We start from the raw sequence: 13015 nt of genomic DNA on the forward strand, positions 1-13015 counted from the left end.
GATGAGGGGATCTGGGTCCTTTAGGGAGCCCTAGGTGATTGACCTCATCTGGGTAAGCAACCCTGCACTGTGCAAAGGGCCTGGGGCCACCACTGTGCTACAAGCCCACCCCCACAATGGTGCCAGCCAGCCACCTGCTGGCAGGTTTGTTCTGTTCTCCACCCTGGGAGTGGCTGTCTGTGCTAAGTGGACAGAGTCACACAGTGTCCAGGAGCGCTTGCCTCTCCAGTCCTGAGTTCACAGCAGTAGCAGAGCCGTGGGCCACCCATCCAGGACCTGCTCGGGGCCACGGAACAAGGTGCAGAGCACCCATGATGTCACACCCTTGGCACCATGGGCCGATGAGTGCAACGGAGCCGTCTGCGAAGATGGGGAGCCCGCTTGGGAAGCACACCCCCAGCAGACACCCCAACCCCCAGCTGCTCTACGGCGCTGTGTCCCCAGGAGGAAAACAGGGGTCCGGGCACTCCTGCCTCACTCACCTCTCCTGTAGTGCTCCGCTGGGCCCGGGGCACCCGCCTGACCACAGGAGGCTGCACAGCCGGGCGAGAGTGGGGGTTGAGAGACCCCTGAGATGTGGGTAGACCGGGGAGGCCAAAAGCAGGTTGGGACGGAGGACTGCAGTCAGGACATGTCCACAGAGGGGGCCTCCCCAGGGGCCCTGGGGGGCCGTCACAAAGCCCCTGACCCGACAGTCCTTGGTGCTTTGGGAACCCGGGCGCCCAGAGAAGGCGGCTCTGCTACGGGGCACCGCGCTGCCACTTACTGCCTCCAGGAGCTGTGGTTTCCCAGGGACGCAACAGTGTGGACCGTCTCAGGAGCTCAGTAGTGGGGCCCCCCTTGTTGGCTGGTACTTGGCCATGGGGTGCGTTCAGCCCATCCAGGGTCAGTGGGGCCTGGACGTCAAGCATCAGAATACAGGAAATATAAACGTGGCCTATCCCCACGTCCACACCCCGGCCTCAGTTTCCCCATCTGTGGAGAGCAGAATTGGCCTGGGGCCGCGGTCCTGTCCAGCTTGGCACTGTCAGGTCCAGCGGGCTCCCAGGGGACAGCAAGGCAGCCAGGCACAGGCCCGGCCCTGCCTCCCGAGGCCCACGGGGAGGGGCAGGCGCAGGGGCTGGCTCAGCCTCCAGGCCGAGTCTCTGAGGGGGATAATAGGTGGTTGTTTGCCTGGGGAAAGACAGGGGGTAATCGAGTCACACACACACACTGCCAACGGCATGGGGAACAATGGCAGAGCCTGGGGTGCTGACGCAGTGCTCCAGTGCTCCAGGACCTGCCTGGCCGTGGCTGGTGATTAATGGTGAAGGTCACACTTCTGGAAATACCCGCGCTCCTCCCATAAACACAGCACATCCTGAACACGCCGTCAGACAGGGCTGGGAGACAAACCGCACGGCCCTGGGGGCAGGGCACCACATGGGGCACGTGGCCCACCGAGACTCCCACCCCCGTCTCGCCAACGCGGCCCCCCAGGCCCCCGTGGTCACAGTGAGCAGCCTGATGTGCGGATCCCCTCTGGCCCGCAGCCAGAGTCAGGGTCAGGGCCGAGGACTGCGCGGGCTCCCCGGGGCCCCGCAGGAAGTATCAGGGTCGGCAGGGGCGCGGGAGGGGTGGGGACTGGGAGGACCTCCCCGTGTCTGGCCAGCGGGACCCACGGTGGGTGCTGCCCCCCAGGAAGAAGAGTGGCTGACCGGCCATGCCTTCCAGGTCCCCGCCCGGCCCAGCAAGCCCGGGGGCCCGGCCTGCGGAGCACATCCCCGCCGCCCCCTGCCCGTCCCACGTTTCGTCTTCTCGCTCTTCCACCTAGCAGGGTCTCCCATCTTCACCCGGTGGGAAGGCACCGTTCAGAGAGCAGAGGGACCCGTCCGGGGACACCGGCCACAGCCAGGGGGCTCGGGCTCCCCGCCACACAGACACAGCTGCCAGCAGGCAAGTACAGGGCCCTTCCTCTGCAAAGAGGGGCCGTGGAGGACCAGGACCAACCTGGCGGAGGCTCCTGGGAGTCCTTCTGACTCCGGAACCAGGGACAAGAAGAAGGCGACAGGCCCCACCATCTCCATGGGACGTGTGTTTATTGAGAGAAAACAGGCCAGCCCGGGAGGCCCCGGGCCGAAGCATCTTCCGGAAGGCAGAAGACAGAGTCAGCTGGGCTCCGTCTTGCCAGGATGAGTGGGGTCCTGGTCCTCACTCTCTGGAGCAGGGGTGGATCTGGGGTTCCCGGCAGCCTCTAAAACCAGCTCTAGGGCCCCCTCGCCAGCCACTCGGCACACCTTCTCCCCTCTGGCCGCCAGGATTTCTTCAATATTCCTGAGAGAGAAGGAGGTGTCAGGACCCTCCCAGGGCCCCCACCCTGTACCTGGGCTCTTCAGCACCACCCACGGGCAGCCCAGGGCCAGGCTGGAGCCGGGAGCGTGGGTCCCCACGCTGGTATGGCCATGAGCCCCCCCACATGCTGACCTCCGGACTCTGCAGAGCCCCCAGAAGCAGCTTTTACCTACCCGCCCTCAAGCGGAACAGCCCAGGACCTCCAGCCAGGAGGCGCCTGCCCTGGGGGGTGCACACCGCCTCACACACACACCCCGAATCTGGCGAGACCGACCAGCCTGCGCGGGCAGAGGACGCGAGTGAGGCACTAGGCTCCCGCCGGAGCTGACCCTCCACACCCCTCTGTGGGGACGAGGGAGCCCATGACAAAAGGGAATCAGCCCAGCGCACCCCTCACTTCACAGTCCTGACCCCGACAGGCCGGTGGTGAGGGCCACAGGAGGCTGGGCCCATCCCTGCCCAAGACATACCTGGTTTCCCCGAAACTCAAACCAAAAGCCCCTCCTGTGCCAAGGAGGCTGGGGGCGCAGGCTCCCCGGGGCTCCCGACAGGAAGGGGGCCCGGCGGAAGCGCGGTGGGGCCCTGACCCCGCAGGCTAGCGGTGCCTGTCCTCCCACCCTGCCCGCAGGGCCTCACCTCTTCCCATCCAGGTCTGAGAACCAGCCCAGGTTGTCGGCAATGACGTGGTGCTTCTGGCAGCCGGGGCAGGTCACAATGACCACGCCCCGGTGATAGGCCAGCTTGGAGATGCGCTTGGAGGACCGGCTCCCACACACCTGGGGACACCCGCAGCCCAGGTGACGCCATGTGCCTGGACCCGCCCCTCAGGAAGACCCCGCCCCCTCTGAGGATCACTTCACCCCGGGGCCGGGCATCCTCCGCCTCCTGAGACAGCGCACCGAACCGGTGTGCTGGGCCCCGCCCCCGGGAACGGCTCCACCTCTCTCCTGGAAAGGCCCCGCCCCCGGAGACGGCTCCACCTCTCTCCTGGAAAGACCGCGCCCCCGGGGACAGCTCCACCCACGCTAGGAAAGGCCCCGCCCCCGGGGGCAGCCCCACCCCTCTCCTAGAAAGACCCCGCCCCCGGGGACGGCTCCACCCCTCCATACTGTCCTCCGGTCCCGGGATGCCAGTTTCGCACCCGTCGCACGCTCACCTTGCAAGTGTAGACAAGCTGGTAGTGCGCGGCCCCGGGCCCCGAGTTCAAACGCCGCCAGCCCCAGACCCCAACCCCGGCCTGCCTTCTCTCCGCAGCCTCCGGGCCGCCCCCGCGTCCCCACAACCCCCTCAGGCCGGGCCCCTGGGGCCACCTGCGGCTCAGTAGCGGCGGCACGCGGCTCAGCGCAGCCCGCAGCATTCCGCCCTCCGACGTCGGCTGCCCCGCCCCGCCTCCGCCTCCACGCGGCTGAAGCCGCGCTGCCGCCATCTTGGAAGCGGGCACGCGGCGTCCGCGGCCCTTTTCGGCTTCCGTCCGCCGACTGGCAGGCCGCGCTGTGCTGCCCCCTGGAGGCGGGAGGTGCGCGCGCGGCTCGGGGTGTACGCGGGAGCGAGGTGGACGGAGGACACGGTACCGGGACCCCGGTCGTTTATTCACGGAACTGCATCTGACAGTGCTGCCCGCCCAGAGAACGCCCCCCGGCCCGGCGTGGTCCCCGCGCGCGGGGCTGGCTAGGAGCCCTCGGTGTCGGTGTTGTCGCTGCCCGTGGTGTTCTCCCAGTCCGCCTCCGCCGGCCGCGCGCCGGGCTGCATCTTCCGGAGCGCGCGCTTCCTGCGGGGCGAGCGCGTGTCCGCGGGGCCGGCCGCACCCCGCCCCCCGGCCAGCCCCCCCGGGCCGCCCCCCGCCCGCGCGGCGCACCTGCGGTAGTTCTCGAAGCTCTCCTTGAGGCGCCGCCGCTCCTTCTCGGGGGGCTCCCCGCCGCTCGGGCCCGCGTCCTGGGGGAGGAGCGGGGTTCAGGCCGCCGGAGCGTTGGGGGTCCCCGCCCCGCGGCCGTGCAGCCCGCGTCCGGAGGACCGCGCAGAGCCGGGATGCACGGCCGGCCGGCAAGCCGCGTCGCGGGCTAGAGTCCCGGTGCCGCCGCGCCCCGGGGCCTCGAACACAGGCTTCCGACGGCTGCCACGCCCGGCCCGCTGCCCCCTGCCCCCTGCCACAACCGCCGACAAGGGGGGACTTGGCTCCCGGCTTGTGCAGCCCAGAGCCCGTGGGCGGAGACCCCTGCCATCACCCCCCAGGCATCCAGCTTAAAGAGTCGGCCTTCCCAGCTCGGTCACACAGGCCCGTGCCAGCGGCGCCCCTGGGCAGCGGGGACCCCGGGGCAGCCTTACATTGGGGGTCAAGGAAAGCTGCTCCTCCTGCAGAGCCGCAAAGGGCTGCTGTGGGCTGTCCCCGTCGGCTGGGCCACCTGGAATGGAGGAGGAGGCCTGTGGGTCCTTCCCAGCTGTTGGGACCACACCTGGCCGCCTCCTCTCCCCAGAAGCTGCCAGCCAGTCCTGCACCATCTCCTGGGGCATCGCTTGAACCCCAAGAGGCCTCCCGTTGTTTACACAAGAGGACTGGAGCTCAGATGTCAATGCCCACTCCGGACCCTCTAGGCAGGCAGAGGCTGCTGGAAGCCCACCAGGGCCCCACCATCGAGCTCTGCTCCCAGCAGTTGGGAGCACAACATTCCAAGCTGCCTGGTCCCTTCAAGATCTGCCAGGGCCTGGACAGGCTCAGGGCTCTCAGGACCGTCAGAGGAAGGTGCTAGATGTCCTGGTTCTCCTACACTGGCCAGGATGGGAGCCTGGACATCCAGTCTCACGGACGGCACAGGGGGTGAGACCCCAATCCAGGTCTCTCCCGGGGCTGGTACTTTCCCTTCCTCGGCCTCTGACCCTCCAGCCTGCCCCAGCTCCTTCAAGGGGCCACACCAACCCTGGGCCGGGGCTCCCAGGGTCTCCGCCTACCACTCACTGCCTGCTGGGTCCTGCCCACCTGTCCCCATGTTGGGGCTTCATGGCCTGAAGGTCAGGTCTCTGGGCAGCGCTGGACTGCTCTGCTCCCTCACTTCTGCACTGGCTGTCCCTCTTTTGCCTCCCTTGGAAGCTGGTGGCAGGCCTGAGGCTGAGGAGGTCTGTCTGGCTTCCCACGCCACCTCCCCACCTCCCCTCTGGCAGCCACCTTCAGAATGAGCCCCTCGACCCCTTGGCATCCTTTGTCACTCCCCAGGCCATCTCTCTGCCATCTCTGTGCCTGGCCCTGAGACGCTCCCTTCTCCCCTGTTTGCACCTCCCACACTCGCTGGCAGACTCCCCCCAGGCCCCCCTCCCCACCTCAGCGGAAGCTCAGGGAGAGCAGGGTGTCTCAGCGCTGCATTCCTGGGCCCAGAGTGGGCTCCAATGGAGGGACGTGTTCTCAACATCAGAATTGGGGTGCAGGCCCTCCACACCTGGCTCTTGTTTGCTTACTAGGGAGCCTGGGGGTCACTTGTCCCTCTAAGCCTCAATGTCCCCATCTGTAAAGCAGGCTTGTGAGGTCAGTGGGAGAGGGCTGCCCCCTGTCAGGACTGGTGCTGAGTAAGGTGACAAAGAGGCCTCGGCCAGACTCGTCCATGAGAAGTTGCCCCCCTGCCTCACCTTTGTCTGAGAGCTGGATGGCCTCCAGGTCCAGGGGGAGCGAGAGCTACCAGGGAGAGAGATGGGTGTCCAGTTAGACCGCCACCCCCCGGGACCCACCGCGCTGTTTCTCAGCGACCTGGCAGGGTCCTGCCCCAAGGACCCAAAGGCGGTCAACCCACCCGGCTGGGGCCTGGGAGGTGAGCAACTGGCCCAGCTCCCATAAGGGATGGTGGCCTAGAGCCCATCGAGGGTCACACGCACCTCCTGGGAGTTCCTGGGTGAGCTGTCCTCCAGGTCGGAGCTCTGTGGTCACAGAAGGAGTCGGTCAGCAGGCTGTGGGGAAACCCAACCTCCCCCAGGGTTTGGGGTGGGGTGGGGCTTGGTGAGGGGGTCCCAGGCCAGCCCCTGTCCTCAAGGGGGCCTCTCTCCAGGCTGTGACCGGCGCTGGCATCCCAGAACACCCCTCCTTCCCCCTCCTAACCCTGAGAGTGGCCTGCCAGGTTCTGAGCTGTGCCCCCTTCAACCTCCTAGGAGGAGGACCCCGTACAGAGGACAGAGGGGGCTCAGGAAGGCCTGGGGCCTGCCCTGGGCCACCCGTGGTGCAGTAGCCAAGCCAGGCCTGGACCTGGGCTGCCTGGAGTCCCCTCCTTTGGGCTCTGGTGTCTCTGGGGACCCCCTTGCCCCTGAAGTCCAGTCCCCTTGGCTCTACTATGGCAGGGCTGCAGCTCTGAGCAGTGGGCAGAGCCCACGAAGGCCCCCAGCCCCCAGGAGGCCCACCAGGACGAGAGCGTCCAGCTGTTGCCGCTTGAGCCTGCCCTCCGCAGCCAGCAGCTGGCCCTCGAGCTGGAACAGCTGGAGCTGCAGGTCGTCCGCCTTCTCGGCCAGCTCCCGGACCTGCTTCCGCAGCGCGTCCTTCTCCCGCAGGCTCCTCGAGTGCTGTGCGTGCAGCTCCTCCCGCGTGGCGATGGCCTGCGGGGACCACGGCGCTGGAGACCCCAGCCCTGAGCCCCCCTCCCCACCCCCCTCAGCCCAGTCTGCTTGAAGGCTCGCAGGAGTACGGGAAGCCGAGGGTGCCGGGAACGTGTGGGTAAATCTTCCAGCCCCAAACCCAGAAGAGCCCCCGCCCACCCCCAGGCAGCCCAGGGGCACACACCCCTCCCCCGCACTCATGCCCCTTGCGTGGCTTTGCTGGCCTGCGGGGGACTAACTCGGTGGCTAGCAGGGCGCGCCCCATGCTTTACCGCCCGTCCCTCTGCGCACACCGGCCAGACCACACCCGGGGACACAACTCTGACCCCCGCCGGGCGGCCAATGGGAGCCGGCCGGCCGCCCGGAGGTTAACTCATGTCCCGTGGGTCCCTCAGCCTGAAACAGCCAGGACTGGAGGAATCACTGTGACTGCCTTCATTTCTGTCCCTGCTTCTGACTTAGGATCAGCCAGAGAGAATCCTAGCTGCTTACCGGGGCGGCCCGGCTCTAGCGTCCCTGGCTAGTGGCCTGCCTTTGGTGGCTACAGTGACCCTTCTCCTCTGCCTGCCCCCGAGGGAAGGTGGGAGCCCCGCTCCCCAGCCTGGTAGCGCTGCTTCCCGCTTCCCACCACCACCTATGGCCTTAAGGCAGCCCCCGTGCCCCAAGCTCACTCTGCACACTCCAGCCCCCACGGGGCGGCTTTCTGATATGGGACTGCGGAGCCAGAGGTCCCTAGCACAGGCTGCCGGTCCCCTCTGGATGGTCACTGAAGCACCCACCATACCTGACCAGAAAGGACCCCACATGATGTGGCGGGAAGGTGGCAGAAAGCAGTGATGGGAACCCAGTCCAGACGGACTCCCGCCCCCGGTCCCCAGGAGCACAGCCAGCCCACGGAAGGGCCAACAGTGTTTGAAGTTAAAAAAGCTATTTCTGGGGCACCTGGGCGGCTCTGTCAGGTGAGTGTCCCGCTCTTGATTCCGGCTCAGGTCATGGTCTTGGGTGGCAAGATCGAGCCCCACTCAGCCAGGACTCTGCTTGGGAGTCTCTCTCCCTCGCCCCCCCAACCCACGCACGCTCTCTTGCTCTCTCTAAAATCAGTAAATCTTTAAAAAAAAAAATTAAAAAACAAAACAAAACAAAAAACCTATTTGCCAAACAAGAGAGCTTCCCATTTCGTAAGACGAACATGGACCTATACGTACTTCGGAAAGAATCTGGAGGTACTACCCGCCGGTGGAGTGGTTTTCCTGGCGGCGGGGGAAGGGGTCACCTTCCGGGTGTTCCCAGTTGTCCCCGAGCTCTCTGACAAGTGCCCTCCCCTGAAAGGGTGAAGGGTGAGGTGCCCTGCCCCCGGGGTGGGAGGCGGCTTACCTGGTCCCTCTCACTGACCACCTCCTCCATCTGCCGCAGCACGGCCTCGATGCGGTCCTTGTACATCTCGGAGTCCTTCCGGAGGGCCAGGCACTGCAGCTCGAACATCTCCTTCTCCTCCACGCACTGCGGGAGCGGGCAGCTAGCCCCCGCCCCGGCCCCACGCCCGCCCGTTCTGGCTCCCAGTCAGGCCCAGTTGGGGTAGGGGGAGGCCGCAGGAGCCCCTGGGTCCCTGCCAGCCCTGAACTTCCGGACCAAAGCCGGGGCCTGGCCATCCTGGGGGAGTACGGGCCAGGAGTGGGGTGAGGAGTCCATGCCCCTGCACCTCCAGGAAGGGGTGAGGTCGGGGTGCGGATCCCAGGGGCTGCGTGGACACGGGGCAGTCAGTCCCTCAGCCCAGCCGGCCACATACCCGGGCGTGCAGGGCCTCGCCCCGCCGCAGGGCCTTGCGCAGAGACAGGATGGTGTCGGCCTGCTCTTGGTGGTCCCGCAGCGCCTGCCTCCAGTCCCCCTCCAGCACCTGGACGTAGGGGCTGCTCTTGTCTGGCTTCGCTTCCTGGGGGTGGTGAACAGGACGGAGCGGCAGGAAGCAGCGAAGCGTGAGCGGGCCCTGCTCTGGGACCAGCGTCCTGCCGGGCTGTCCAGCTTCCCTGAGCACCGCCCCCACCCACCTGGGGCCCCGGCTCCTGGCCGGGCCTGCCCCGCCGGCCACCCCGCACCTGCACGGTGGCCTCCAGCTCCTGCACACGCGCCCGCAGCAGCGTCTTCTCCTGCTGCAGCTCCCACACCAGCTCCTGGCTGGGCCGCTGCTCCACGGCGTGCCGCAGCTTCAGCGTGTTCCTGCGCTCCACGCGGCAGTCGTCCTCCGCCTTCATGAGGCAGTGCTTGAGCCGCTCCACCTGCGGGCGGACGCGTCAGCCGGCCCGCCTCGCCCCGGCGCCCGGCCACCCTCCGGCCGGGCGCGGGCACCTCGAGCTGCAGGTCGCGGCTGTGCGTGAGCGCGGCGCCCTTCTCCTCGCTCCGGCGGGCCAGGCGCAGGGCCAGGTCGTAGTTCTCCTCCTTGCAGCGCCGGAGCTCGCGGGCGCCGGCCTCGCACTCCTCCCGGAGCCGCTGCACGCGCTCCTGGTGCTTGCGGAGCAGCCCGTCCTTCAGCCGCAGCTCGGCCGCCAGCTCGTCCCGGGAGCCCAGCCGCTGCGTCAGCTCCTGCACCCTCCGCTGCAGCTTCAGCACCTCGCTCATCAGCAGCTGCGTCAGGCCCGACTCCCCCGATGCGTCTGCGACGGCTCGGCCGCGTCAGAGGGCCCCCCCTGGCCTGTGGCCGCCCCGCCCTGCTGCACCCCAGGCCTGACGGCCGGCCGGGGGGCCACCCCGAGGTGCTGGTGCTCCCCTTTGAGGACACAAGCGGAGCCCCTGACCCACCCTGCGGCCCGACCCGGGCCCACCCCCTGGCCCACCCCCGGCACGGGAGCCCTCAGGCCAGGCACGCTCCTGCGTCTGTCGTGATCTTGATTGGGAGGCGAGAGGACATGCGTCTAGGCTGGGGAACGCGTGGCTTTGCCCGCTGGTAGCGCCCGTAGACGCCCGTCCTTCTAGGAGCCGAGGCTTTGGGGGGGTCAGGCAGACGGGTTCTGACCTGTAAGTCGGCCTGCCCCCCCACTGCCCCCAGCGTGGGCCTGCCTTTCCTCCAGCAGAGAGAGGAGCAGGACGGAGCCCTGCGACCTTACACTCGCTCTTGTCCCCAGTTTGTCCGTCAGGAGGCCAGCCTCAGCGGCCTGCCTGCGGGGTCCCAGGCCTCACCGATGATCATGGAGAAGACCCGGGTAGGCTCCTTGCCCGTGACCTTCTTGTAGAGCCGCGGGTAGTAGAGCTCCAGGCTCTCGAGGAAGGCTACGTAGCCCTTGTGGCCGGTCCGCTGCAGGATGTCCAGGAGCACACCTGAAACCCACAGGGCCTGGCTGGGCCGTGGCCGTCCGGCCCGCCCGCCCTGGGACCTCTGCTGTGCCCAGAAGCGCCACCGCTCCCCACAGGCAGGACCAGGTGCGGGTGCTGGGGGTGCCCGCTGCTGTGCCCGGCGCTCCCGCTGAGGCAGCACTGACCCACTTTCCGCTTGCGGATGACCAGGTTGGGGTCACTGAGCACCTGCTCCTCGTCGTCGGGGCTCAGCACCTTGCACTGGCGCAGGTAGGGCGTGATGCGCGAGGGGTCGATGATGGAGATGAGCTTCACGCGGAAGCTCTCCAGAGCGCCCCAGCACTGGTCCTCGTTCTCATAGTCTGACATGGCGATGGTCACGGCTGCAGTCAGCGGGAGAGCTGCCGGGAGGGACAGCTGCACGCCAGGCCCTGGCCTCACCCGCCCCGGCCCTCCCTGCTCTGTGCTGGTGCCGAGACCTGGGCCCTGCTGCCACTCCCCCGGCGCCCGGGCTCTCTCTGTCCCCGAGTCGCTCTGGTGGTGATGGGGGAAAACGTGGAGGGCTCCAGGGATGGCTGGCGTCTGAGAACTCCGCCCGCCCCGCCCCGTGGCCCTGCTCTGGGCTCTGCACTCCCTATCCCGAAAGTGTGGGGCTGCTGGGCCACCGCCTCCTACCCACTGGCTGGGCCTCCCCAGGCTGGGGCCACGAGCCTGAGGCAGTGACTCCCCTGCCTGTGCCTGCGTGCCAGGCAGGGCTGTGGGGGACTTCCTCCTTCCTGGCCGTGGCACCCACTCACAGCCTAGCCCCACCACCTCCTCTGTTTCCGGTGGCCACAGGCGGCTGGTGGTGCAACCACGGACCGCCCACAGGACAGTCAGGCCCGCTGTCCCGGGAGGGGCCGCTGCATAGCCCACGACCAGCCCCAGTTGCCACTCTGGTGCCCTCTGTGGGCTCTCAGGTCCTGGGTGCCAGACACCTCGGGGGTCCTCTCCCTCTCCCACTCAGGCACCATCGTGCCGGCTCGCCAAGGGGGCCATCCGTGTTGGGACCATCCACTGTGGCTCCCTTCCACCAGCGGGAGTGGGAACCACTGTCTGGAGGCCTGGGCCAAGCCAGAAGCCGGCTCCTGGTGGCGGGACCAGAGCTGCTGACCCAGGGCCTCAGAGAGCCCTCAGCTGGCGTGGGAACGTGGTTTCCAGCCAGAGGAGCTAGACAGCACTCCCCAAGCTCCAGGGGCAGCCGGCGGGGTCTTTGCAGGAGTCTCTCTGACTTCCCGCGGCCCTCGGTCACCCCATCCAGCCAGAGGCGGATGGCCAGCAACTCAGCGGATGGCCCTTGGGACATTCAGCCTGCTCCCTGCCTTCGCTGCACCTGACCCCTGGCAGCTGAGTGCACAGAGATGAACGAGCAGGTACCACGTGGCGGTGAAGGCGGACGAGGCAGAAGAGTTGAGGTCACTTGTTGCCCTTCTGGGGTTTGTGCCCCAGGAGCCCCGAGCAGACGGACAGGCGTCTTCCTGGACACCTTCAGAAAGAGCAGCAGCCCTGCCTACCTCAAGGTCCTGGAGGGGCCCCTGCGCAGCGGGATGTGGGTCAGCCTGGGCCACCCTCGTCCGATGAGCGGGAGGAGGTGCTGCCAGCCAGCCGGCAGAGCCCGGGAGGAGAACCGTGCCTTCCTGACGGTGCTGGGGAGCTCCACGGAGCCTGGCAGGTCCTCCCCGAAGGAGCCGCTCCTGGGGCCTGCCTTCTGATTCGCCTGCCTGGCAGGGCCCGGGAGGCGGGGCGGAGGGAAGTGGAAGTCTTGCTCAGAGGCCTGGAGGCCCAGCCCTGGCGCCCATTAAGTGGAAGTGTGAGCAAAGACCCTCCCTGGAGCCAGAGAAGACCAGTGCACCATCCAGTCTGCTCTGGCCTGGACGCCGCCTTCCAGAGGCTTCTCCAGCAAGGACTGGCTGGGAACCAGCAGTGCAGGCAACCTGCAAGAGGAGGGTGGGAGTCCCAGCTCCGGGCGCTCCGCCGGGGCCCACACGTGCAGCTGCCCACCGCAGGGACGTGATCCTAGGAGGGCAGCGTCCAGAGGGCACATAGCTGGAAAGGCTGCTGTGGCCGGCAGGCCAGGGACCTGGCCACGCTTCTCCCACGTGGTCTCCAGCCTGTACCACAGCCAGCACAGCACAAGCCCGTTTCTTCCAGGAAGCGTCTCCCCTCAGCCAGCTCTCTGCAGCAGGTTCCTGGGACCCTGACGCCACACAAACTGCTTTCATAAGTGCTGTTCCCCAGCTGGCAGAGGTCGGGCCTACCATCAGGGCAGAAGGCCCCCAGCCCCGCTCATGCCGGGGAAAGCCCCAGGCCAATGCGTCGCCGGCTGGAGACGCTGGCTGCCAGGTGGAGGCAACAGCTAGGGAGAGGCCGGGCAGGCAGAGAAGGTCCAGACCAGGGCTCCGGGCTCCACCACCCCAGGCAGTGCCCCTCACCGCGCCAGCTCCCTGCCCGCGGGCTTGCCATCCTCCATCCCTGGGCCTCCGGCGCGCCTGAGTCTGGCAGGCGCAGGCAGCCTGACGCCCACCCCCCACCCCCGCAGGTCTCCGGGAGGACAGAGGCTGACCTCACGCTTCCAGGAGCAGCTGGTTCTGGGCCCCTGATGGAACTGCGACCACCAGTGTCCCTGTCACAGTGGGTGTTTGTAAAAACTCAACGATGGAAACGTCATGTTGTGTTATCAGGAACTGGAAATCCGTAACAAAACGCTAACTGGAAAATCCCTAAACATTTGAAAATTACACAGAAACCTCTAAATAACCACACGTCCAAAGACGCCCGCAGGAAAAGGAGACACGAG

General features: G+C 67.5%; 2 protein-coding genes across 2 annotated transcripts; both read right to left on the reverse strand.

Moving 5' to 3' along the window:
- Positions 1-2061: 2061 nt before the first annotated feature.
- Positions 2062-3688, reverse strand: DNLZ (DNL-type zinc finger). The gene is made up of 3 exons (XM_044264214.1): positions 3488-3688; positions 2968-3107; positions 2062-2313 (listed from the first exon to the last, which is right to left on the reverse strand). Exons 1-3 carry the CDS (start codon positions 3686-3688, stop codon positions 2148-2150), a joined length of 507 nt encoding a protein of 168 aa, XP_044120149.1. The 3' UTR covers positions 2062-2147.
- Positions 3689-3999: 311 nt separating this feature from the next.
- CARD9 (caspase recruitment domain family member 9) lies at positions 4000-11917 on the reverse strand. Its single transcript, XM_044264215.1, has 13 exons — positions 11733-11917; positions 10365-10580; positions 10066-10203; positions 9238-9542; positions 8988-9167; positions 8681-8824; positions 8269-8394; positions 6703-6894; positions 6187-6228; positions 5944-5989; positions 4654-4730; positions 4187-4263; positions 4000-4099 (listed from the first exon to the last, which is right to left on the reverse strand). Exons 2-13 carry the CDS (start codon positions 10546-10548, stop codon positions 4000-4002), a joined length of 1611 nt encoding a protein of 536 aa, XP_044120150.1. The 5' UTR covers positions 10549-10580; positions 11733-11917.
- Positions 11918-13015: the final 1098 nt, after the last annotated feature.

The sequence above is a fragment of the Neovison vison genome, chromosome 9, assembly GCF_020171115.1.
Source record: "Neovison vison isolate M4711 chromosome 9, ASM_NN_V1, whole genome shotgun sequence".
NCBI lineage: Eukaryota > Metazoa > Chordata > Mammalia > Carnivora > Mustelidae > Neogale > Neogale vison.